The sequence below is a fragment of the Botryllus schlosseri genome, chromosome 7, assembly GCF_051294905.1.
Source record: "Botryllus schlosseri isolate E-star chromosome 7, Bs_hap1, whole genome shotgun sequence".
Classification (NCBI taxonomy): Eukaryota; Metazoa; Chordata; class Ascidiacea; order Stolidobranchia; family Styelidae; genus Botryllus; species Botryllus schlosseri.
In genome coordinates this window covers 9,558,057-9,585,502 of record NC_137242.1, presented here as the reverse complement: position 1 = coordinate 9,585,502, position 27,446 = coordinate 9,558,057, and the positions used below count along the sequence as shown (strand labels likewise).

Here is a 27,446-nt window from a genome sequence, read left to right as displayed (position 1 = left end):
ATCTCTATTTCTGTTCTCTGTCCATGCCTCAACCAAACCTCTTGTTCTATTGAAATTGAATTCGAATATAGTTTATATAGTCCTGAACCATTGGCACAGGCTGGAATTGTATCATATCATTTCGTAAATGGGTAATGTATTGCCTCTTATCAATTCGTTTCTCAATTCTCTATGTTGGCTGGTTACTATAAACTGAGGCTATGCAATTACTTACGTAGTTTAGCAGTGATACGTATATGTGACCGATACTGCGCCTTCTTGCGTGTATATTTAACTCTATATTCGTTCATCGGTTCAAAATCAATGACCACTCAGTCTGTATGCCAGAAAGCTAGCAAAATGCAATGACGTAATCATGCCTCATACTTCGAAAAGGCAACTTGACTTGAAATGTGACTTGACTCGTGACTTGACTTGACTCGACTTGACTCGAGTCACCTCCAAAAATCGAGTGACTTGACTTGACTCGAGTCACCTTCGAAAATCGATTGACTTGACTTGACTCGAGTCAAAATGTGCATTGACTCGAAATGACTCGTGACTCGAAGGTAGTGACTTGATCCCAACACTGATTTGCATAGCCTAATTGTGTATTATTTGAATGATTTCAGATTGCTTTCATAATATTTTTGCGGAGATCTAATTTGTTATATTTGTGTTGGAGAATAAGTGCAATCAGTTACTCAATTGAAACTGCCGTGTAACTTGCTCATTGTGGATTTGCTATATATTCAAAATGGTAATCTAAACAGTTTCGATTTGTAGCTTACCCCAATATACCCTGTTACTTGATACAATGTAGTCCAACAATGCCTTCGAAAGTGAAAGCTAATGCAGTAGCGAGTGGCAGCGCCGGCTTCTTGAAACCAACGTTCTCCTCATTGCGTAAGGTCGTAGGAAAGGGTGACGGCAAGTTTTCGGCTCCTGGTAAAGATGCAACGGACGCCAGAAAAACATCCGCCAAATCAAAGTCGCAGAACAATATAGATACTGAGAAAAACTCGATTGCTGAAGAAAGTCCATTGCATAGTTCGTCAACGGCAGTAAGAAAAACTGAAATTCCAGCCCCTCCTAATTCATTGAATCGGACCGGTGGGGAAATCGAAATTGGACATGAACAGAAGACAAACTTACACGCAAATTCAAAATCTCACCGCTATGATTTTGTAACTGATACAAACGATGAAAAGATCAATGATGCGCGAAGAGTTTGCGATGAACTAAGGATGCAGATCGAGGACTTGAAACTTCAACAGAGGGAGTTTCAGAATCGAATTGGAAAGCGTTTGGACTCCGACGACGACTGTGATCTCAATTTATCGAACGGGAAAGAAGTCGGTCCGACATCTCTTAACTCAGTGAAGACAAAGTTATCGGAGACCCACGAGATTCCCAAACTGCAAAACCGTGACGCGACTCCTAAACCTTTCGATTTGAAAGTTCTAACAAACGTTATGGACGACAAGGACTCCTACCTCACAGACGACAGTTTTAACCTCCACGGTTCGGTGACTTCGGAACTAACAGATTCATGCGCGAAAGATGAGTATTTTGACTCGAAGAAGATCACAAGATTAGTGTCGGAAAACGAGCGTTACAAGAAAAAAGTACGTCACCTTCAAGCGGCGTTGAATAAATTGAAACGGAATCAGTTGCGACCAGCTTCGCGGTCACCGGATATCGCTGCTCACGACATTGTTTACTTTAATGCTGACTTGATAGGGGAGGGTCATCTCAGCTATGTGTATTCCGGTACGGTGTACAAGAATCAGAAAGCCGCAATTAAGAAGCTTATTCGACCGGATATGATGTCGTCGTCAGACAGGTGAGCTATTTTATTTATGATCTGATCGACACATGTTCCAGCAGCAAGGAAGCACTACTTTTGACGGTGATATCTTATCAAGGATATAATCGCACAGTTACATAATTTGAAAATAACATGAGAAAGATAAAAGGAAAATTTTCCAACGAAGCCCACCACCAGTCCACCATACATGCCTGAGAAATGCTCATTTACTGTTTGAAAAATTTAATAAAATGCATATTTTCATGTTTACCTTTTGTTTGAAGCCCTCTTAAATTTTGACTCTTCAGTACAGTGTTTTTTTTTAACCTTATTGGTAATGCGAACCCTTAAATATTGTTGGGTAATTGTTTGGACCCCGAAATGCAACTGAGGGCTTTGACGTCATCACTCCTATGCACCAGTCTTAAGCGTGACGCCTCATTCTCACCTGGTCTATTTGTTGTATGAAAAGCTACTACATATAAAGTCGGCACTTTCACTTATGACATGTGGATTGTGGTAAGCATTGAAAATAGGGATGTAAGTCAAAAGAATAGACATTGACATCAACATTGGCCTTTTATGGACAGATTAAAGCTAGGCCGCGGATCCCAGGTTGAGAATCCTTGGTTTAGTAGGCTAACTTCAAAAATGTCATCCTACTTGAAGTATTTTTTACTAGGTTCAAATTCAACAACCGGCTTTGGTGTTTGTTCGCTCCTGCTTCCTTGTGATAAAATACAACACAATCTCAGAATTAAAGCAGCTAATGAAATAGTATGTCTGGTACGGGAGGAATTATTGGCTAGGAATGAGCGCACAATCAATACTCAATGCCGGTAAATTGTATTGCTTAGCGGCTGTAATGGGATGCTTTAATAGAATCCTCATATCCTCATTGGTTGAGACAACATTGGTTGAAACAAAAGAATTCTTACACAGCACAAATATTAAGTAGCCTTAGCCTATGTTTTACCCCGGATGAGCCATCTAGAGATTGAACCACTAATCCTAGCATAGCTGCAAGAAATAATTATGCTGTTGCGCTAATTTGCTTTGTGATTCGTCATCACAAAACTGTGTACGGTTTCAGGATCAGCATAATACATGAAGTTTCAATGTGCGTAAATGCACATCACTTTGTTAATATATTGTTCCTATTGTATGTTATGAGTTCAGTTGATTATGTGTCATAGTTTTCGTATTTTAATTCTCAGCAAAAAAAGCATTTGCTATTGAAATATCAGGAGCAACATAATGTAGCCTACTCAAGAGCTATTTAATGACGTTAATGCTGTGACATATACAATACCTACAATGTGCAATTGTGCATTTGGCCTTTTATTCTATTAATAACCCACTTTATTGATAATACTTTCACAACCAAAACTACAATATGTGGGGCTGCCGTAGATCTCTTTGACTTTGTTGGCGAATGTTGGGAAGATCTCAGTGAGAGTAACACCTACACAAGTCCAACATTCTCTCTTCTAGGAGCTATTTGACTGCTGAAGCCGGACTTCTCATGACACTGCATCACCAGAATATTGTGGAAGTATATGGCGTGTCGACGGCCCCGTTGCAGCCGATGATTGTCACCGAGCTTGTAAAAGGAAGAAGTCTGGAAACTAGATTGAGTTCTTCAAATGGTATGGAACTCTAGGCACGGCGATAAATTGTCATAGAATGAATGGGGTCGACGCGGGTTGCAAATGTTTGAATGCGCACAAGCTACCGTTTATGTTCAAGTCTTTGATACCCATAGCGCTTCAATAGTCTTTGATATTTCTTTTCGTTGAAATTTGTGTATTGGAAGTGATAATGCTGCGTTTGCAATACGGTAGTACTATTGCGCTCAATCTAGGCTCTTTCATTTGTGTGTAAAATTTCATTTCCGCATATAAGGCCTCGAAAAGCTTCGCACAGTCTGAGCTTCCTGTAGCGTTATTCCGTATTGCCTCGGTGATATTTTTGGGTCAATGTAATCCGGGCGTTTGTTTGAGGCCATTTCCTCGCCACTTCACAGAAGGTTTGAATTCCTTGCGTATACCTGTGGATTCGTACACTGTCATTGAAATTCTGCGCAACTCAAACATATTTGGAGTCTTTTTACAGGACAATTCCTGTCTGCTTGGTATTCGATTCATATCAAATATGCTAAGGTTGAGTTACTGCCCTATTGGCCATGTGACACTGTGACAGTGTACTTCTGAAAAAAATATGTAACACTAGCATTAAATGCAGCTGGTGATTCCTACAACTGATATGAGCTTGTGTAACTCTGCATATTATCCAACTACAGTCATTGATTCTATTCAGCGTGGCCATTGAGTCCTGTCGAATACTACTCAATCGCACGGGACTGCGCCGTCGGACTCGCTTACCTCCATGGTCAAAAGCCTCCCGTTTTGCACTTGAACTTGAGGCCGTGCAATATTCTGCTGACTTCCAGCGGCAGGGCTAAAATATCTGACTTTGGATTCTCAAAGATCAGGTACGTTCATTGCGATTTTGCGATGGATAGGTGGTTTCCGGTGGCTGTGCTAGTTTTGTAATAAAAAGCTGCGCTTCCGAATGTTACTGCGATAATGGTGGCTCAATTTTAGAGCAGTAAACCTCACGTACATGAATTAGGCCTATCCCTCAGTCAACATATGAGTTGTTCGTGTTGTGATTATTGTGTATTCACGTTGCCAATGCTGCTCGCACAGTTTCTTTTTATTACTGTATCAAAATACCAAAGTGCTTGCAGTCATCTAATATGGCTTCACTCATGCGTGCACCTGCACATGTTTCTCCTTCCAACTCTCACTGACGCATGGTCATTACCCATTGCATCGAAAATGCATTACCAGTACCATAATGCAAGTTGTGAAGTTAAAAGTTTATTGTTGTACGATGTATGCAAATAATTGAATATCAGAACATTAAAGATGTGCCTCCGTTGAATTGAAACATGCCTGGTAGGAAAATATTTTGATGTCATGTCCTATTCGTTTTCCTACCGGCATCTGAACTGAGGAATCCTTGTGTGGTTTTGCCTTACACTGTTTAATAATGATGTGAGAGACTTTCGTTTTGACCTGCTCGGTTCTTAATTTAGCTGCCAGGAAATATGATGCCATAATTACGCCTTGCCACGCTTTGAAGTTTGGGATGATATAGTTACACGTTGTGGACTTGGTCGTATGAGTCATCACTTAGCTCGGATTGTTTTATTATTAGGCCCGATATTTGGAATGTGTTTGGAATATTACCTGGTCGTGAGTAATGCCGATTGCTGCTCCACTTTATATTTTATTGCCAGCACCAGCAATAGCAAACAATCAATTTTGGAAAATGCGCACTTGCAAAGCTGCTAGGTGTGTGAATTTCATGGGACACAACGGAATCTTCAAGAGTTTCTTGTTGCGCTTGAACTTGATTGGAATTCCCACTTCTTTTTTTGACTCTTTGATATTGATCTCTGAACCCGAGTTGAACGTATTCTGTGTAATGTAACATATTTGCACATACTCGTGTTTCATTAGCGTTGAGTTTATTATGTTGCGTATCGCCGTATCAGTGCTCGTAATATGTGGAGGAAGGAAGATCAAATTTGTGACATAACTGGCATTTGACATTTTTTCTTCGTTGCTCAACGCACCAAAGTCTGGTGTTGGTTCTGATGTGAATCCTGCCAAAAAGTTCAAAATACGATGCAGACCCAGTCAGTTCCAATCCAAATCCTGAATTTATTTAGTATCATGTTGGAATACAAGTCCATATCTGTTAGTGACTGGAACTGGAATTATATTCAAAAGTTACATGAAAATTGTATTTTGTTGTAAATTCAATCTCCAAATCTTAGGGTGGAGCCCAATTCTTCTCCTCAACAAAGTAAAGCTCAAATGCGTATCTCCACTCAACTAAGTATCGATCGATACTCAGCGTTGAGTGCGCGCCAATTCTCGCTACTCAGTTAAGTATCGATTTCTAGACGGCATTTTCCGAAAGTGCGTTGCCAGATTTTTTTAGCCTTGACCAAGACTCGCGTGGACGATTTTGTCATGACAACGAGACGCTTTCCTCGTTATTTCGTCACAAAACCTACTACGTAGACGTCGATCTCACTGATTTATCTCATCCAGACCCTTCCAAGACTGCCCAATAGAAATAATAGTAACCCTTGAAGATACCCAGAACCAGAACATACCTTTGCCCCACAGAAGTACATTTGCAAGATGCTACAAACCCATTCGAAATTTATAAAGATAAGTTTCAGAGCATGCGACAACGTAAGTGCAGGCCTCAAAAAACAAAAGAATGCATCAATATCGTGTAAATAAATTGAAAATGGACATTTCTTCATGGTTTCTTTCCAATTGAAGTTCCTCTATGCACGATTCACTTGACTCCTACACGATTAAACTTTGCCATATCCACCCTACATTTTCTCCCTGATAATATCAGCATTTCTTGTTTCCAAGAGCTTATTGCTGCTCTGTTGGCGAGAATCTCGTCTGCATATTGAGTGGCACCATCTCAACACTGATATCACCAAGAATTCTATCAGCTCAGGTTCAAGATAAGATGCTGCATCTACTCAATTGTGGGAGGAGCATTCGTAAAGTACCGGCAGCGTGAAATTCAATAGCTAGCAGCGGCAAAAAACTTGTCGGTTTTGCTTGACCACCGCCCTTTGTCGCCGTTTCTGTACCTATAAATTTTAAAAGGCAGCACTCATTCACTTAACGGAACTTGACGCTAGCGCATTTGAGAGAGTAGAAGTTACCATTCCGGTATACCGAGATGCCGTACGACAATAAGTCGAAAGGGTACAGAAAAGAATTACAAATACAACAAACACAAAATCCACCCAAGCGCCACTGATTTCAATTTGCTCAGCAGAAACTCACATCATGAAATAGCGGCGATTACCTATACGACTATACCGGTACTCCGGTATTTTGCTGGTGTTGCTTGCAGTTGGCTGTTGGCTGGTGAAAATTGACACTTAAGTCTGGTGGTGTGCTGACTTAGATTTGAGTGCCGATTCGAACGCATTTGAGTGTGAGTATACTTTTTGGCGTGAGTTGAGTAATGAAATCGTTGCTGAGTAGAGAATCGCTACTCAGCAGAGAAATTGGGCTCCGCCCTTAGTCTTCAAAATAACTGTGAATTTAAATCGAATCATATTTCGGCCAAAGTCCCAAAATCCAGTTTTCTCAAACACGATTCTCTCAACAATGTGAATGCAGTGTCCATCAGTTTGCAAGATCGCGAATAATAATGAATTATTTTCAAATTCAGATTGGATGCGGGTGCATCGAGTCAAGTCAACTTGGCGTACCTGGCTCCTGAATTGATCACTTTTCCCGTTCATCTCACGACGAAACTAGACGTGTATTCGTATGGAATGATTTTATGGAAAATGTCCACACTGAAAGAACCGTACAAGAACCTCAAACCTTCTCAGGTATATATAGGCCTAAGATTGGCAGGCGTTACTGCTGCATATTGTCTATCTATCTCAAAACAATCCCTCAAGTTTTGTCTCAGTATCTGCTTGCAGAGTCAATAGAATTCTGTCCACTGTCTTTGTTATTCACTCGATACTGCAAGTCAATTGAGTCCGACGGTGTGCTCTACAGAGATTTCAGTAACCTTTGCTATGGATTGCTTGTAAATTTTATCATTCAAGTGGCTTTTTTATAAGAATTAGGTTGTATGGGTCATGCACTCATTCCCTGATCAATTGTTTATTGATGATATTGTGCAGAAACTCATTCATGGGTATGCTGTGAAAAACCTCTTCCAATAGATTACCATTTTTCCCTTAGTGTAATTTCTTGCATATGTGTAGGTCAATTTTTCATAGACTATTCGTATCCCTAAAATGAATTGGCATGTAAATATGTGACCTATTCTAAGTTTCCGAGTGCAATCTCTCAAACTCATGAAATATAAAGTATCCATGATTACCAACATTTAAGATATGATGGCTTTATCTGTCAAGAGACGATTGGTGTTAAATAAGCTTTCTTGTGGTTTTCATCCCTCACAGAGTTGATCGTTAGGTTCAGTTCCATCTCAGATGGCATTTAGATATTGAATGTGTGCGTTTAAACTTCATCGCACACACAAATTCTTGTTGACGGTGTACTCTAATAGTACTTCTCGGTTTTCACTGCCTTCAAGTGGCTACGACTAATTTTCACCTGGCGACTGTGACTACTCGAATTATGCTGTTTTGTTGAAGTTCTTGTGTTGACTGACTGGAGCTTTTGACAGAATAGGATTAGGACAATGCGTGGAGATTAATAGGAATTCCTTTGACTCTTACAAATGCGTGACTCCGTTACTGGGCATGGTTGTAATATTCTTTGAACATTCAAGGCATACATGTGCATTGTGCAATGCTTTCCTCAATGTAATTTACTTTATTTGGACACGCTCTGTGTAGTATCCTAATATGACATGTTCACCATACTAGATATTTTGGTAGCCTGCTCGGTTTTATAGGCCAATCTGGATATGATGTGTGCTAATCTAATGAGCTTTTATTTGGGTGCATTAGGCTATGATCCATTTGATATTTCAAATCTATTTTTTTGCCCAGTTTTTTATTTCTATTTTAAAATGTTGAATTGGTTTTGACGCTGGGTTTCGATCAAGGCTCTGGCTGTACGATGATAACCTGAATCCATAAACACCTGATCCTGACTATGCTTATTTTGTCTGAGAAATCAAGTTGACCATTCTGTGTTGCAGAAACAAGTCTGTCTAAAGTTCCATGGGCTTGATAGGTTTAGAGGTTACAGGCAGTCGCGGTCGGTCTTTGCGATGTCACAGGGATTTTTTAGCTTGAAAATGATTACTGCATAGTAAACAAAGAATGATATAGAGCTGAAATGGATAGATGGCTCACTACAGTAAATTTCAACACATAAGCCTGGAACGGGAATGTTATGCGAAAATCATCAATGAAGATATTGTAGCATATCATCCAGGAAGGCGGGTGCTAAACCCACGACATGGAGCACCATTATGTGATTCCCAAAACGTTACTAGTCATAAAACCACTCGACTTGGTTTTGAACGGATACTTTGTTTTGCCCTTAGCTGGGGGTGTGAGGGGGTTTAAATTGACGACATCTGCCTTTATCAATCACAGCGACTTAGTTGTAATAGATACGCAGGTCTCGGAATAAGTTTGTTATCCTTCGTTTTCCAACCAACGCCTGAGATATTATGTTGCAAACAAGGAGTGTACTATCAAAGTTTTCACGTTTTCATGCAGATCCTCGACATAGTCGGCAGCGGTAAGCGACCTGAAATTCCGAGCGAACTGCCTAGCGGTTTCCGCGCGATAATATCACGCAGCTGGGACAGCTCGGCGATGCAGCGGCCGTCGTTTAAGGTACGTTCCCCTTGTCAATAGGGCTTCGCAAGAAAACTGACTGATTTAAGTACCACATAGCATGACTTCAACTTCATCCCAATATACATCTTTATCAAACTATATCGAAGAAAAATGATGCAGGTAAACTTAACAAAATGACCGTTTTCATATTCGTTAACCATAACTCGGTGTCGATCAATTCTCAAAAATGCCGTGTCCCCGCAAACATTTGTATGCTGATGCTACATGTTTTGAATGCTACGATAGGGCCAATTGATGTTTCAAGGCTTCAATGGTGAGAAGATAATGTCAAAACAGATGATGTCGTCGTGTATAGTGTTTAAACGAAAGGGGTGAATAATTTCAGTTATTTCACGACTCGAATTGTTACGATTGAGTGCTAGAATCATTGTGGTCAGGCCTAGTCGCTTAACTGACCGGACCGCGACTCGTTTTCCGTCGCAGGAAGTAATAATACTGCTGGAAACCATGATTTTGCCCGAGGACTGGACAAAAGCGATCAGCACCTCGCAACTACAAAGAGCGGACACCCGAGGAATTGTCACGCCTAGAGACGGAGGCAACTTACCCGAGACAGCTGGTAGGTTTGTCACGGTTGTCAGTTACCAGCTGCCCAGTGTTTGTTACAGTGATTTACGACGAGTATGTCCAACTGGCAAATATTTCTGGTAAAAAATAAACTTATAACAAGTTGCATGAAAAAAGTAGAGAAAAGTTGCAATATACGAATCCTCCAAACAGCTTTAAACACCATGCTGCATAACTTCTGATTATTTAGGAAGCTGTAAAAAAAGTTGGAAAAACTTGCCCTCGTTATCGCTCATTCTTCGTAAGCACCTTCGTCAGAGGTGTTTGAAATAGCCGGCGTTGCTGCTCAAGTAGAAGTAGAAGTGATGCCACACACTTCCATTCAATTTCAAGTAGATAAGCGATTTGAAAGACGTGCCAAAATTACTCCAAGGGGGAGTAGTAAATGAAGATACGAAAAGTACTTGAGTGCTCGCTTATTTAATGGCATATTCTACGTAATTGCACGGGCAAGTTGGAAGTTGACGTAGCCAAGTCTAATCTGGTACTGCCACATTCCTGTTGACAAATAACTCGCCGCCAGCGAATCGCTTTCACACACTTCCATACATTATCGAGATTGCGGTTAACAGTGGTTTATCCTGGTTTGTATTCGAAATCTCTCTCAGACAAAACGCCTGCTTCATATCTGACGGGACGTCAAGAACAGGAACGCAACGGATTCGGTAATACGGCCAGGAGAAAGATCTCCGAGGAATTGGCTTTGGAAAGCGACATGATGTCTCTCGGCTACGTTTTGCACAAGTCTGAATATCAGAGGTCGGTTGGCGGTTAGGTACACGCAGAGGTGTTCCTTTCGTAGAAATTTATCGAGTAGGTTTGAAAGATTGTTTTCGAAAAGGTCCTCTGGGATTGTCTTTGTCAATAGCCGCAGACTGATTTGGAAATTTGCTGAAAAATCGTCGCAATGACATAATAATTTAATAATAAATTACACTCTGATATGTCTTTGTGACTGATAGATGGAATGTGAGTATCTCTCTCTGTAAACTGCTTTCCGTCCGTGGGAATTACTCGAGAGTTTGTTTGATAGTTACAAAACAATTAATTAAGGCATCGATATACTTGAGTGCTCAGAAAAATTAGGGGAATGTCATGCCCGTCTATTGCATTTGAAGCGTGTTCAATGTACCGCACACATTACCAATAGCAGTAACGAGCATTTCAGTTCGATTCAATTAATATCGACGGTGAGTATTTCGAATACTTGGCACCTACCATCCCGCAGATTTGGTTGTAAATTTGGAATTTTTGGAGGATAGTCGACTCATTTCCACTAAACGTTGTAATTCCAGCATAATCTGGCCCGAATACTAACAGCAAGTGGAGCTCGTATCTTCCTCAATTCGTGACACACCTAATTATCGTGTGTAGTGGAAAATATGTAGTAGGAAAATTTAAAGGATGTTAGCTGATCTGTGTAAACTGACGTGAACTTCCTTTCAATGAACTGTGTCCTTGCGCTGTAAATACTTAGTAGACTGTAAATACCTTCTTGTGGTCTGCTAAATTCCAAAATATAAATTACCCGACATCGGAAGTATTTATGGATTGCGTGTGCTTTAGTTTGGGTGTTTGAGCAATCCATTTAAAACTTTGGGACTTTGGGCACGCCTGTTGACATCAATTGCATGCTTTGCTTACAGATATTTATTGTTGCTAGTTCTCGCTAGTCGTAATGTTTTATCCTCAATTTACCCGCATGTCATGTAAAGATATTGGTATCACCGAGGAGTAAGTGTGTCGGTCAATGCCAAAGTGCTTCGCTTTGAACATCACATTTTGGATCTGTCGGTTCTATGGTCAGGTTTATAAGTAGATCTGGTTTTAGTCAATATGTTATCAGATCAGACAGGTGTCTGATCATAGTTGATTGTTACAGGCTAACGTTTGTTGCTGACAATACTCAATTCTAATAGGATGTATGGATGTTTAATGTTTATACTACGTATCTACATCAGCTTGCGCCGGATTCGCCTGAACAATGAACATAAACGACTATAATTTAATTTTATCCAATCATCCAAGATTGCGTGTTGTAACCTATACCTACGTAATATCTAATCTGATTGAAAGACTGTAAATGCCACTAGGAGAGTAGGTTCAGAACTCGATACCTTGTTTTTAACTGTCATAACAAACAACTCGCCATATCCTGATTATTTATGGTTTGAACTGAGCTTTCAACTGACACGCCGTGTTATTGTGATAGGTTGTTGAAAACCTTTTTTATTGTTTGATTTTTGTTTTGAAAATGTGTTTCACGCATTTTTTTGACAGACCTGTGTGCGTGGAGCCACTATATCCTCGGACACCTGTCATTAAATATAATATGTTAGCTTGGCCTATGTAAAGCATATCATCGCATACCTGGCTGCTTCGTTATTAGTTCTGTGGCGTTATGGTTTAGTTACAGTCCATTTATCGCGTGGTTGTACCTTACATGGTTGTTATTTTCGTTAGGGTTACTTTGCTCCTGCTAAGCTATCGCCTCCAATATAGGATTAACAGAAATGTGACCTGGCATGACTATAGCTGCTCATTCGAGCAAATAGGGATAATGTCACTATTCCGTTATTCCAGGTAATATTCCAAAGATTTACGAATGATTATTCAACAATTTTGCCTGGGTATTTGCTTGCGTGTAGGAGAAAGTTTCACATGTAAAGCTTATTTTTCTATTACCAATTCGTCGAATTCATGGTCACGTAGGGAGAGAAGATACAATATTACTATTTTTACTGCTGACATGCTTTGGTTCGCCCCAAATATCAGAATATCATACCCTAACTGATATGCACAGGTGCCAGTTCTGTGTGATGGTGTTGATGGGCTTAAGTGATTATAGTATATTTAGTCCTAAAATGTCCTGTCTTTTAACATCCCCAGCTTTCTGAATTATATTCGACTTGGTATTCGCCATAGCTAATGCAAGTAGCTGTTCTGTCTCCGTCTATTCCGCATGCAAACTAGAGTCGGTACACGGCAGATACTTTAAGCTAGCAATCTGATCAGAGTCAGAATCCGTTTTAAAGCTTGCTGCTAATGAGAACCAGAATCATGTTTCTTTGGTGCAACAATATGCGCTCAATACAAATAATACTATCAGTAATGTAAACAATGGTGTGGAACTAGCTGTAACTAGAGGATCGGGAGATCGACCAGAGAATTGTTGCCTCACCCACATACACACATATAGTAGTAGTAGTAGTACTGAAACAATGTCACTGGTCAAGGAGAAAAGGACATGTAAAAATTGAACTAATCCATAGTGTTAGGGCTGGGCACAATGATTTGAGCGTCGAGAGATGGTTTTTTCGAGTACTTAAAATTGTATGTTCCATGCTTCTAAGAGTCAGTTTATCTACGAGAATTATAGCTCCAATACTATTTTGCACTGTGGAAAGCTGTACCTGGACATTTCGCACTCACGCATTACTGGGATAGTGTGGAGGGGTGGTGCAAGGTGGCGCCAGCGGCGTATGCACATCACGCACTCATGGTATGCGTTTGCACAGATCGTGTGTGTGTGTGTCATGAGTCGGTGTGTATGCCGCAAAAACATTAGGGACAAAAATAAACTGCATCCTTTCCTTCCTAATAGTGTGTAGACATTTCAAATAAAGCTTGTAGAAAAAATAAGGTAATCTAGCATGCAAATGACATGGAAAGCGGCCGTCTGTGTCTGCATATCACGCTAAGCCCAATTCTGATTCAAGTCGTGAAATTTTTCGAAAATAGCCAGACTTGATTTCTTCACCTTGCAGGCACGACTCTGACAAGTACCTCCGCGGTTTCAGCCCGAAATCTTCAACCCGCCACTCGGACCCGAACACCCCCACGCGGAACTCGGCGCGTTATAGATCCACCATCGCCAAGCTGTCCCCGTACAAGTACAGCTTTCTCAACGCGAGCCCCCTGTCCCCGGCGAAATACTGCGGTCGGTATCCCGCGCAAAACGGCGACCGGCATCGCTCCGGCTTGTCCCGGCCCAGGTATTCGGCGGCGCGGAATTTGAACGATGAACTGACGGAGCATAGCGATAAAAAGCCGAAATCGGACCGTGGCGGGGGGGATGATACGCGAGACAAGCGTAGTGGCAGGGACGGACGCAACGGACATTCTGCGGTTGACGTCGGAACGTCCGAGCATGCGTTTCAGTACGGTGGAAAGATTGACCGTGCCGTCTCGACAGGTATTTGATTGTTATTTATCTTTCTAGGTTAGTGGTTCCTACTATTTTTTCACTCATCGCCAGACTTGGACAACTAGTTAATTCTACTTGCCTAATTAGACGGAATCATAGCGAAATGCCGGTGGTCTAATTCTAATCTGATTTCTGAAATGTTCCCAGGGTCGTAATGACTCGAGTCACGATTTTCTGATGACTTGACTCGACTCGAGTTATTTTCTCAAGATACGGAAATGACTCGACTCGAGTCAATCTATGCATTGACTCGACTTGGACACGAGTCATTGCGCGCGACTCGAACCAAGTCACGCGGCTCGAGACTCATACGGCCGAGGCCGACATTTCATTGTTATTTCTAACAATAGTAAAGTAACCACACTTTTGGGATTTCGTATATTGGTACTGGTACTTGAAAATGCGACCAGAAACTGCTAAAGGTGACAAAAATTAGTATATTATAAATGATAACCATTCGATGTCACCAGCAGGGTTATAAAAAGTGTGTTTAACAAGACTTTAACGGGAAACTGAGCAGTCAACATAGTGACTTGGACTCGGGCGCAGGTCATAATACCAGGACTCGAACTCGACCCTCTACTCGCTGACTTGGATTCGGACTTGACTCGGTGGTGAATTGAAAATGGCTCTAGTCAAAACTATAAAAGTGAGATTGACTTGTGACTTGGAGCCTCGTAACTTGGTTACGACCCTGAATGTTTCTATCTAATTTTAATTTTAATTATAATTTTAATTCTGAAAATGCACTACAGGAAAACTGCACAGTGCAAATCGAGACAAGCTCGGTGTACAGACATTTGCAATTCTAACGCATATCAGAATGAACTCTAATTTACTATCAACTGAACATGATTTTTTGTGCGTTTTTTTCTAATTTTGGAATTTCCAAAATTTTTGCGAATTCGTTAATTTTAATTCTAATCTGACATGGAAAATGCTGTAGCTAAAATTTTAAGTCTAATCGAATTTGGAAAATCCTTAAATATTCTTGTTGTCCAGCTCTGCTCATCGCCACTCTGAACGCTAGAGGTCATCCGTAATGAAGTAGGCTACTTTTAATTTTCCGTGGTACTTGAGTAAGTTTTAGCTACTTGCTTACACCTAATGAAATAATTTGTTTGTATATTATTTCTACATTTTTAGCTTTTTACTTTCAAGTGTAAAGTAGTTGTTGGATGCACTTCACAACATGCACGTCATTGAGAGAATTCATGAATATTATTCTATTGGTAACGTGAAACATGATTTGATCCTTTTACCTTTCTGCGTTAGGGAGAGTTGAGGATTGATACGCATGGTGTCTTGAAAAGGGTTGCCCGACATATGAGCATGCGACACAATGGAAAACGACAGTTCAGCATGGAACACATCAGCATGCGTCACTTCAGCATGTGACTGTATAACCCAAAAACTTACCCTAACCCGAAACATAGCCTAACCTAACCTAACCTAGCCTAACCTAACCTAAACCCTAACCCTAACCCAACCATAAACCTAACCTAACCTAACCCTAACCCGTAATTTAACCCACATGCTCATGTGTCGCATGCCAAATTGTCGCATGCCGAAGCGTCGCATGCTGTAATGTCGCATGCTCATATGTCCACGGACCCTTGAAAAGGTTATAGTAGATTCTTGTCTAAAACATGCCTTGTTCACCCAATGTTTTTCCAATTTATTGATCTCTTCATGATAAGATTTCATCTGCTACATTGCCAATTACATTGGGATCGTATTACTGGCAAGAGCGGATCCACAGCAAATGAATGACGAAATGCGATATTGCCGCGTTCTGCTCTATCCGGTTGAAAAAGACCTCGTAGGAATAGCTTGACACGTTTCGTCTTGATTTTATCTTCCATCTTGCCTATTAATGTAATGTGGTTTAGTCCGTTGAGAATTGCCAATGTTTTAAACAGTTCCGTGTCTGTGTGACAGTGTGTGATTTTTGCTACTTTAGAGAATCAGCGTTTGTCAGTCATCGACACCAACGGAAATCCCAACGACGCCTCACCGCTACCCTTGATGGACGGAGATTTAAGGTATGATTGGATTGTCTGCCGTGTTATAATCCTCTCCTCGCGAAAACCAAGTAACATTACACTAGCGTCAGTCTTTCTCGCCCTTGGGATTTACGTTTTCCTGTCGGGGTTTTATCTAGAGACTTGATCTCACAATCAGTGCGCGGTTGGCTATTTCAGTGTCGATCCCGGTAAGGGAATATTCTTGGAATGTATTGCGGTGTTTTGTTATTTGTCTTGGTGGAAGCACGGGACTAATAATCATGATGTGCCTACTTTTAATAATGGTAGTACCACGCTGTGTCTAGCACTGATCATAGACTTGGGTATATTGGTTCCTAAAATCTGGCGTTTTGATTTACGGTGTTCATATATTATCCGTTGCAAAACTCTGTAGTTTTTTTTTAAATTTTATAAGCTGCGTGGCAACGTATCTGTTTGATTTACCTGCAGATCGAGTGTGTTTTGATCACACTTTTAGGGTTTATCGGTAACGCAATTTGCAGGAGTAATTCCGGTGTTTGCAGAAAGTGTTTCCCATGCAAATTCGCAGCTTCCGCATGCAAATGCAGTGCTTTCTGATATATTTACGACTGTACTCCACTCGTAATGATTCTGATTATATCCCATTGAAATATGTGTTTGGATTTAGAGGTGTAGATTTCCACTAGTGATAGTTACGGTGTGCGCATTGGATGTGCGCCGTTTCGTTCTCTAGTTACATCACTGGTGCTTATGATGATGATGGTAGATTATTTTTCATTTCGATTTTCTATGGTATACTAGACCACTGACTGAAGCTTTTGTTTTTAAATTCACTATAGCGATACTTTCCTTTTGCCAAATTTGTTATTTATGGACATAGAATTTATGACCTTTCAAAATTGTGATTGTGTGCACTCGTCATTCTACACGTATGTCCACAAGCACGTTGGTTTGGTGCTCATAAATTGCGTTTGCCTGTGAGTTGGTACGTGTCCGAAGCCTATACCTTGTGTCGGTCTGGAATTTGAAGATATCAATATAGTGTAGGTGTCCACATGCTGCTATCTTCAAATGCGTAATGGCATTGTTGGGGGGTCGCGTTTATCACGCGTACGTTTCACAATGCTGCTCTATAATGAGCCTTTTGTAAGCTGAAGTCTCTCCGGCATAATTGGCTTTGAGAAATTCTGCAACGATGTGTTGTGGTCGTATTCCTGACTATTAAGATAATCGTCAACTAGTGAAGCCCTTAGTTGCTGACGCACGCTCTACTTTATAGATTTGATGCATACCGTCTCCGAGCGTCAAAGTATGGATGTCTCTAGCCCAGACCTGCTTACCGCCTAGTTGGAAAGCTGCTAACTAAGAAACAAAAAATTTGTGAGCCTTGGCCTAGATTTAGCCCATGTACGGCCTATTTGGGAAGCTGAGTAGGCCTATCAAGAGAAATGTCAGCACCCTCGCGACTTGGGCTGAATGAAAACCACTGCTCTAGCATAACAAAGTGGACTCTCAATAATAGTTGCTTGCTAAAACTACAAAATCCAAATAACTCCACAGAAGGTAAAATCAGAACTAGGAGTCGCGATTCAGCGAAGATCTATTGATAAGTTCCTTGCTAGAAACACTAGTGTAGTGTTGGATGGTATGCCCTACAACGGTTGTTATAGTGGCAGGTTATATGAAGAAAGTTGAATCAAAATAATTAAACGTCCTTTGTTATGTGCTAAAACCAGCAATTATCTTTGATGCACATTACCCAGGTGCTCCCTTGGAAGTGTGTTTGATGCGCACCTCCACACACACACACACACACACACGCACCAATTAACATTTCAGTAACACATCGAGATTATCATGTTCTCGCTCATGATACGATTTCTGTAAAAGCAGAATAATTCATGCCATCTCAAGTCAGATTATCGCGGCTCTGCTCTTGTTAAATAGCGTCTAGAAAATTGGTTTCGGGGTCAAATCGCGGGGGAGAAAATAGATTCTACGCCCGTAAATAATTTATTGCCAGCTGTTATCTGCGCTGATAAAATAGTTATCTCACTTATCTGCCCCGCTGAAATAATAATGCGATAGTCGCCGTAACATTATAATATTGATTTTGTCTGGCGTTTTTTGTGTTGTATCTTTTGGTCGGTGTAATCCCAAAATTGCGCAGTTGGCTCCAGATCTTTTTCGATGCAATTCGCAGATCATAGGAGAATCATCTGTCTCACTTTAAGGATATTCTCGAGACACTTGTCAGCACGATCGTTGTATGTATTTTCTGTTTCTGGTGTGTGTGTTTTTGTGGGAGTGAACTGAATTGGGTCCATGTTGCGTTCGGGCACATTTCTGTTTTCTTACGAGCTTTGCGTTATATAAAAGCAGTGGGTGTTGTAGTTTTCCTATGCGCATCCCGTCACGATTTTGTCAAATACTTGGAGGATGACCAGTAAATTCGGCACTTTGGCTTCCGCTGATCCTAATTTTAACCTGCCCTAACTCCTAACCCGAATACATTAATACAGACATACCAAGTGCTGAGTGTACAATTCACGAAGTGCCGTATATCACAATTCACTCATAATTCAGTGAAACGTTCATTTTTGAATATAATGATGCATTGCTTCGTAATGTAATAGTGTTTAGGCAACATTTCTAATGACAAAATCACCAAGTGCTAAATTAAACATATCGAATTCACTGTTAACCATTTCAGAAGCTGATACCAGTACGCGTGCAGCTCCGCCATACATTTTCCGAAAACCTTGCACACCGTTACATTACAGGTATCATGATCAGAATCTAACGGTGGAGACTCCAAAATTTGTGACGGGCGACGCAGCCGAGAGGTCGAAGGTGAACCCTCGCGACGGTGCTGTCGTCACTAATTCTGAGGATTTGAAAAACGCCGTCTCGATTCCGTACTTGAAGTGAGTCCCGTCTGTATTGACAAAGTACTACAAAGAGTTTTTCGTGGTAGCCCACCCCGAATAGGTTTTGCCTACCTGCACTACTCAGTACTTACTTGGTTATGATTTTAGAATACTTTACAGTGTTGTTTCTACTTTTATTTGAGTACCAACGCTGACTACTTTAATCACCTCTGGTCCTGAGAAGGGTATGTTGTTATGGAGCAGATTTTTGGAGGTAATATCAACACCCACACCAGACAGGTTCTTGCAATAGGTTTCAGTTGCAATTCGGCTTCAATCGTACTGCTGAGAAGTGCCGTGTTTTCTATAAAGTCTGATTGCGTTAAGAGGAAGCGTTGCCATATCAAAACATAGCAATTAAACATAATTAACCACTCGTGTGTGATGCATCCTCTCCTGCCATGGATATTGTCAGAGACGTGTTGATCTGTGTCCATATTGGAATTAATGGGATTCCTCATATTTGTGTTGAAATGTTACAGAATTGGTGCTCCATGCTGCATGTTAGTGCACTGGTAATCACCCGTCAATATCACATATCCTTTTAAATGCTGAGATTAGTGTCATTTCAGAAGTATCACTGCTGGATTTAACATAGTTGTGATAATACCTTCCCTTCGAGCCGTTACGATGGAATTTGATAAACACCACTGTACGTAAAGGTTATGTGTGTCTGACTACACACCTCACATTCACTCTAGGAAATAATGGGGGGTCGCAGTACATTTCTCGATACTGCTCAGCGACTCACAAGTTTTTGAAACCACCCAGGCATCAACGTGTTTCAAGCTGTGGCATCGTAAAATCTTTAATCGATATGTTATGAAACCTCTTTAAGTTAGACACCAGTCTATTCTATGCCAAGTAAAGGATGCCGTATGTAGGTTTCTACCACAGACTGTGACAGTGATATATTACGAGCCCTTGTGAAGCTCTTTTCAAAATTAATTCTGTTTCGCTTGTGTCGCCTCCCAAGGCTTTAAGTGACCGGAGTATATATTGCTTCCTGACGGTAAGATACAGTTTCTATGTGTAATGTGATGCTTGTCGTAGTAGAAACGCTAACCGACGGTGTGTGTGAATAAGGCTATGCGATACGGCCATTCTGTGGCGCGGTAATAGCACACCGGGGCTCATTGTGCTTGTGATTACTACGATGTTTGTGTCGGTAATTGGCCCCGACACGCTCACCTTTTTGGAAGGTCGCGTTTGTGCCTTGTGACTTGTGAATATGGATTGCAGGCGTGTTTGCTTTGCGCTGTTGATTTAGTGATGCTTTTTTGCATTCATGCAGTGATAGCAGATAGTAACGGATTAGATATTTTCAAATTGAAATGCTGTAATGGAATTCAAACTCAAGTCGCAGTTCGGATGGCAACTTCGAATTCGAGCATATGTAATAACTCACTGCAATACGGCATTCAAAATTTATCAGTAAAATATCAAATACTATCACCGATTACACTGTTCAGTAGCGAATTTTCTTCTGAAGCAAATGAAGTCAATCTTGGCTAATTTTGGGTCACTGATCACGGATATAAACTTGAAATTTGTTGCTTAGCTCTAGTTTCGGAGATATGCCACCAAGCCATATCACCAATGTGCCAAAATTAATTAAAATATAGATTTTAAAAAATGCGTAAAAATTAAATTCGGTGACTTCATATCGGGTCAAATCTGTTGTGACTTATTGTCAGGTCATTTAAAATATGTGACTTCCTCTTGCGAGATTGAGACTGATTTTTTCGTAATTGTTTTGGTCTTGGAAACACCCACCCCCCCCCAAAAAAAAATCGTTGTACTGTGTGACTACAAACAATCGTAATTTTGCATAATGAAATGATGTATAGGCTACCTGATGAATAATCTCGATCACAATGTTGGAATATGGAGCAGAGAGGTCGTATCTTGGTTTCTCTCATATGTGATGTTACCGTAACAGATCTTTGCTCGATGATACCTACATCATGATTTCTGCAAATTAACGTAGTTACGAAATTGCATTTTCGAAAATAAAATCTATTCAGAAATCTGCGCTCTGGCGACGAAGTCAGCTCCGCGTCTGAAAATTGCACGACCAGATCTCGGTTCGATGAGAAATTGAATTCGTACGTCACCGAGGCCTGTCAGGCTGAGTCGAGGAATTTCGTGGACGCAAAGGGCTGGAGGAGCGACAGATCTTTGTTACTCGACAACCCTAATTGCCCAGCGCCGTCCGATGAATTACAGGTACACGGATAAGTTCTTTACGACTGGTCTGTTGAGTGTGGCTAAAGTCCCACGTATAATTTCCTGAGTAGATTTACGGACTAGACGAAGACAGTGAAGAAATTTGTAGGAGTCGGTGCGTTCAAAGTTTCCGTAGTCGGTATATTGAAGGTGTCTGGAGTCGGCGGTAGCGTGAACCGTCTCCACAACCCTGGTTGGTGGTTAAGTAAAGTTAATAGTAACCACAACCAGCCCTGTGGAGTTCACTTCACTACAGACTCCAGCTCCTGTTCATAATATTTTCTTAACAAAACTCCGACTCCAACAATTCTGTGAATGTATGCATAAAATTATACGCTTTTTATTTATTATTATGGTAAGGCTATTACCGAGTTGAAATAATTATTCCCGGAGAGATAAAAGTTTATTCATCAGATCTGTTAGGATACTCTTTATTACAATTTGACAACATTCATTTCGATTTTAAAGTAGCTGGAGTCGGAGTCAGAGCATGTTTTTTAACAAACTCTGACTGTACAGCCCCGGTGCAAACTCAGATCACTTCGACCAACTGTGCTATTTGGTTTTTGATTCAGTGCTACAGTTTTCTTCGAATTTTCCACTCCCGTTGCCTCCATCGCAGGTCCGCAGCGTGTGTGGCACAAGTGCGGCCAATGGAGGTGCCAGAGTTATTTCGACCACCGTCAGCGATTCCCATGAAACCCTAATGACAGCAGTCTACCAACCAGACGAGGAGCGGCGCGCTGGTCTTTATCGTGCATCCCACGGGCGGCCGCAAGACATTAGCTTCACGTCATCCGACGAATGTTCCACAGATGGGCCGCATGGCATCGGTGTTGTGTCTGCGCCTTCCACTCGCGATGATGTTAACGGGGATGTCCAACGTGGTCAAGCCGGGTTTCATCCGTCCAGGCGTCCGTCCCGGCGGCGCCCCAGCCGACAACGTTGTTTCGAACGGGAGCAGTCTTGGAATAAGTTGAAGAATTCGTACTCGCCAGAGCCGTTGGCGCCACATTTTGTGTCGGGGCTTGAATCTGCGAGTCGAAGGTCGCCGGGACTGTCCGGGTCGCACGAGCGCTCGTCCAGGACGAAAAGGAAGGACTCTGCCAAGTCGGAATCGAGGTTTGGGGGACTCTTTGATGGTTATTTCGTCTATATTTTTCGTGGTTACTACCTAATTTGGCACTTGACTGCTCCTAAACCTAAACGACGCCAACGCTAACTTAATACAACCAAATACTCCAATCAAATGCCGAATGCCAAATTCACGAAGTGTAGTAAAGTATTCATCTTCAAATTTGATTGCGTTCATTGCTACTTTGAATAGAAATTCAGAAATCTCTGGTCGGGTTTTATCCGTTGTTACCATTCCGTTTTATTCGCAGAATGAATAACGGGTATCGGGAGACTTCGACTAGTGACGGCGTTGAAAGCAACGAGGTATGTAGTAATGTCGGCATGTGAACACTGTTTCAAATAACTGGTGCTGCACCTAGGATGTTGTTTGTTACTGCTACACTATCGACTTAAATATCGAGAAGCGGATATTTAGATTTTTACTGCAGACATGATTATGTACAGTAACCTACTTTGAATGCTTATTTCGATGTAAAACTGAGAATGACGCCCCGAGCATCGTTATTGTGTCCTTGAACTTATCCGGAGTACTGCAATAAAGGTACAGTAATCACCAATTGAGTACTTGTACATTTTTGGAGTTCTGAAGTAGTCTTTGCTTACGTGCACTTATTCCTCAAGTGGTCTTGTTTTTAAACTACCGGTACTTCCTCTTCTGCTGATTTTTAAGGTGAAACTTCTTATTTTCTTACATTATGAATTTAGAATAGTTGAAAGTAGTTTTGTGATCAGTCTGTGTTGTGAAATAGCCCCAACACCGCAGTGCAACTTTATCAGGTAATGCTTCATAATATGTATGTGTCGACCAAAAAATAGTCATCAGTTTTATCTACCTGCCAACAAATTGTCACATTTCGGTGTTCATGCTGTTTGTGTTTAATATTTACAAATGCATGGTATATTCATATTGAAATGAACTCGAACGATCTCTTCTTCAAAATTTCATGCTGATGGCGTCATATTTTGTGATACGATTATTGATATACAATGTTCTTTTCGATTCTCTACTAGTTGCTGACGATTACCCCCTGACGACAGCATTCGAGTTCATTTCCATATGGATATACTATTCAATTGTATATTGAAGTTCTATATCTCCAAGAAGCTGTTTGATATATATGTATCGGCTTACGTATGGCCCAAAAATTAGTCAATTACAGAGGCTGAGGTCGACAAAATCACGAGATTTAGCCGCAGAATACAATCTATGCAACCCATGCCGATTTTAATGTACCCTCGGGTGCAGCGCCGGTTGAAGAGCACTGATCTTCGTCACGTTGACAAGACTACATTTGTTTGCCAGACCAACGAAGGCAGTGCCAGCACTCTCTCGGGCACGGCCACGGACGAAGTGGGACAGACTTTGACTCAAACCGCGAGAGAACTGGCCGGGGTGTCCGGGATATTGCAGGACGCCGCGAATCGACGCAAGGACAAACCGCACCCTGGCAGGAAAGGCGGTAAGGACCCGGCGAGCTAAGGAAGAACGATCCAACAAATAGCAAAGGAATACTAGTTTCATCTGGTCCGCAGCGGGGAAAAAAACGATTTACTTTTTCCTAAAAATTTATGACAAGAGCCTGATTCGTGACAATCTCGTCAACGCACCATTTTTTACTTTAATGCCAGCGGTCGAATCCGTTTCTAGGGTCGATTTTTTAAAAACTTTATTTTGGTAGTTGATTCACTGGTAAATCTATCATATGCAGTGATGTCGTTGAGTTTTTAAGTCTCAAACAGTACCGATCGGCCGAGACGTCATTTTGAAATTGATTCTTGGTTTTTACAGAAGTAATTTTAGTAGTAGCCTATGAGTACCTTTGTTCCCTTTGCACTGATAACGCTAGACGAATATTCGCGTTACGCTGGATACCTCAGCGCCTGTTTACTATATCTTCGCCTTCGTCTCTCTGTTTCACTCTCCAACTTGGAAGACTTTTGCTTCTTTGTAATTTGAAGCATTAGGACGTAACTGGAAAGTGACATCTCTTGGTCGCCATGCAGATTGCTCTGTTGTTCATCAGTTCGATGTCGGTCGACACGGTTTTTCCCTCCCGATGGTCAACAGGGATAGTTTTCAAGTTTCAGGAACTCGCATTCCAATTTCTTATCGAATATTTTTTTTGTAACGCCAAACGCGATTTTGGTCGTTTGAGTGTTATATTATGTTTAGTTTATATCGGCACCTCACTGGCCTTGTAATAACCGCAATGCTCGAACCCTTATAATTAATACAGGATTCGGATTAGAGAATTCGAATCATTGTGCCGAGCCGTAAAAAACGACACGCAAGTTCCCGCTATTCGATCTGAAATCCATCGTCGGAAATCGTAATAAAATTTGTCAAACCTTTTTTTGTAAGACGATTTAATTTTGTTTTTCACCGCCCACTGTGAAACTGTCGCAGACATCTCTTCATTTTCGGCAGCAAGTTCGCGCTGTCGGCGTTGGCGATTTGTACGCGTATTGCTACTGTCCTCTGTCAAGGTGACGCAGTCTCGCGTAGTGACGGCCGTCGCCCGAACCTTGCACCTAATTTGCAGTCTTAACGTTGGCTTTTCTATTGAATGAAAACGTTTTTGCGCTTTCTTGTTTGAGATACCTCATCCGTGATCCGTGATACCTTTTGGATACGTTGGGCTTCATTGTAGATTAGTTGTGTTGATGTTTAATGCTTCCTATCTATTATACGGCAATTTTTTTTCGCATTAGTATACAACGATGGATTGGTTGTTAACGAAACCCAGACCTCGGCATGCGGCTCGCATTTGAGTTGAACCTTTGTGGCGTCAAGTCGATTGGTTTTATGTATATGAGTCTTTGATTAATTCCCCAGTCACAATATTTTTTCCATCCCACCTCAAACAAAAACTCATACCCCTCTGATTTCAAGGGTGTATTATAGAATGCATTGTCTTCGTTAAATAGTGATAGTTATTGATAGTATTATATCGATCCGTTTGGGTCATTGTTGTAAGTCAGATTGTTGGTATAATTGTATACCTCCTGGTCTGTCTGTCCAGTCATAGCTCCTAGATCACATTTAGTACTAGACGACTTTGTGGATTGATATTCCCCGTGTAAGGGGGATTATCATGAAAGCATATCGGCTAGCGTACCTGCGTTACGTACGCTTTTTGCGTTTATAACTAAACGCAGGTTATTGGAACTGGCAAGCCTGAGCCAGAGTACAATAGCCCCTGGCGATTCCTAGGCGAATATACACTAGACAATTTCTTGCTCTGATAATATCACGGGCTTCTGTGTGTGTGCGTAGGTACTGGTACACTGTACACTGTGTACAGCACATGCGTGAGATCCGAATCAAATTTAGTATCCACATCATCTTAACGTTATCATTCTCTGTCGTCACAGCAATCCGTGTCATCACCAGGGCAAGACAAAAATCGAGTATCGTAGATCAAATCGAATATTTGGAACGTTCAAATGCCTATTTTTTGTTTGACCTCACGAAAAATGATGCCAGTTATATCACTTGAAAATATTTTCTCATTTTATTTTTGCAGCTGTTCTATGTCGTTGCACTTTGTGGTGCTGCGCGTCATCACTACTTGAGAGAAACTATTGTTTTTCCAACGTACGTGACTTTGTGCGTCCCGATTAATACAATCGAGGTATTGGATCTTCGACTGTGAGAAGAAATTATCGAAACTATTAATTTCGTCGATATAACATAATCTGAGGGATGAAGGGAGTAAAATTTCAGTGCCCTAAAATTTCGTCTCTGATTTCTTGAGTAGAATCATAACCATTAATACTGTCTTCGGATTTGAGCACTCATCGTTGTGTCCAACCCAGGTGATCACACCATTGCTGAAATCGACTTCGGGCCTTACCCGTTTTCCCCATTTGCTGTATACGCCCGATAACGCGACTTGCTTAACGTCATGATAACACTTTTTTTAGCTGTCGAGATCTTAGGATTGATGATTCAGGAGATATGTTCCCTTTTTGATATCTGATTTCAACTCGCTTTTTCTATGTAACAAGGTAGGATACATATTGTTTGGTTGCTACACGCACGCGAGATTCGAAACGTTCCATTACGGACTCCTCGGCCTATTCTCGTTTCCATTCGTTTCCGGAAATATTGCGCCTACATTCAGTATTCGAGGCTTGTGGCGCAGCTGCCTTCGCCGCGCTGTCTCGCAAGCTCCTGTGTCGTTGGTATCTATACATCGTGCCATTTTTCTTCAGTTTTGTACTCCGTATGGCAATACATGGTGCCTGTGAATGAGTGTGTTGCTCGTGGCCAGGATTTCATTGCAGAGCGCTGTCGGATAGGGTGGTGTGGAGATTGCAGTCGAGGGCGTGGGCAGTGGGCATGGAAGGTACGGACAATATTAACAGTGCAGGTCCAGTTGGTAGGGCAGGGGTCACCAACCCGGTGCCCGCGGGCACCAGGTAGCCCGCGAGGACTAGATGAGTAGCCCGCGAGCCCATTCTAAAAATAGGTGGAATAGCAGCATTTACCAATATTCGTCAGATTACTACCAGTGAGCTTTTAAATCTATAGATTTATTTATTCAGCTCTTCTTGTTTAAAACACACTAACATGTAACTTACATATATAAACACTAAAAAATATATTCAATTAGAATTAGTAATATATAGATGTGAACATGTGATAGAATCACCAGAAATTCAAGATACGGCGCATTGCCTATAAAGGCGACATGACGGAATGCCGTCCACAGTCTTCTTGAATTGGTGGGGGGTTCCGTTATGATAGCTCGACGATCAGGACAATGCCAAATTAGTAAACAATATTACTATTCGAAGTCAGATAACCGTGAAGTACTAGCAGATTTTCAATATCTGTATACCCCATACGTATTGCATCTTTTGGCACAGCTTGTTTCTGTTACACTCAACGCAGTTTATTATATATATGTTTCTAACTTTCTGTAATCGTTGCTGCTGTCCGGTATAATGATATCTTGTCATTTCTGGATGCTGATCAGTTGGAGATTGAAATTGTAACACTGCAAAATGACCCCCACCTAAGTCTGCAGCAAACGTTTGGTGCATTGTTGATACGGAAAAGTAGAGTGGTGTATCCGCAATGCGCAGCAGCTATGAAGGTTGCAAGCGTCTATGGTTCAACTTATCGTTGTGAATCAGCCTTTTC

General features: G+C 41.3%; 1 protein-coding gene across 2 annotated transcripts; it reads left to right on the top strand.

Annotated features, from left to right (window-relative positions):
- Positions 1-624: 624 nt before the first annotated feature.
- On the top strand, positions 625-26,553 carry LOC145443292 (uncharacterized). 2 transcript variants are annotated; one of them, XM_080321277.1, is made up of 14 exons: positions 625-1,825; positions 3,284-3,438; positions 4,109-4,283; positions 7,082-7,247; positions 9,072-9,191; positions 9,639-9,774; positions 10,391-10,541; positions 13,550-13,977; positions 15,953-16,034; positions 18,782-18,925; positions 20,956-21,157; positions 21,780-22,279; positions 22,543-22,597; positions 23,598-26,553. In XM_080321277.1, the coding sequence occupies exons 1-14, from the start codon at positions 810-812 to the stop codon at positions 23,772-23,774; spliced, it is 3,507 nt and encodes a 1,168-aa protein (XP_080177403.1). In that variant the 5' UTR covers positions 625-809; the 3' UTR covers positions 23,775-26,553. The 2 variants fall into 2 exon arrangements, with proteins under 2 accessions (XP_080177403.1, XP_080177404.1); XM_080321278.1 differs by having other exon boundaries at positions 627-1,825; positions 13,550-13,962.
- The last annotated feature ends 893 nt before the right edge of the window (positions 26,554-27,446 follow it).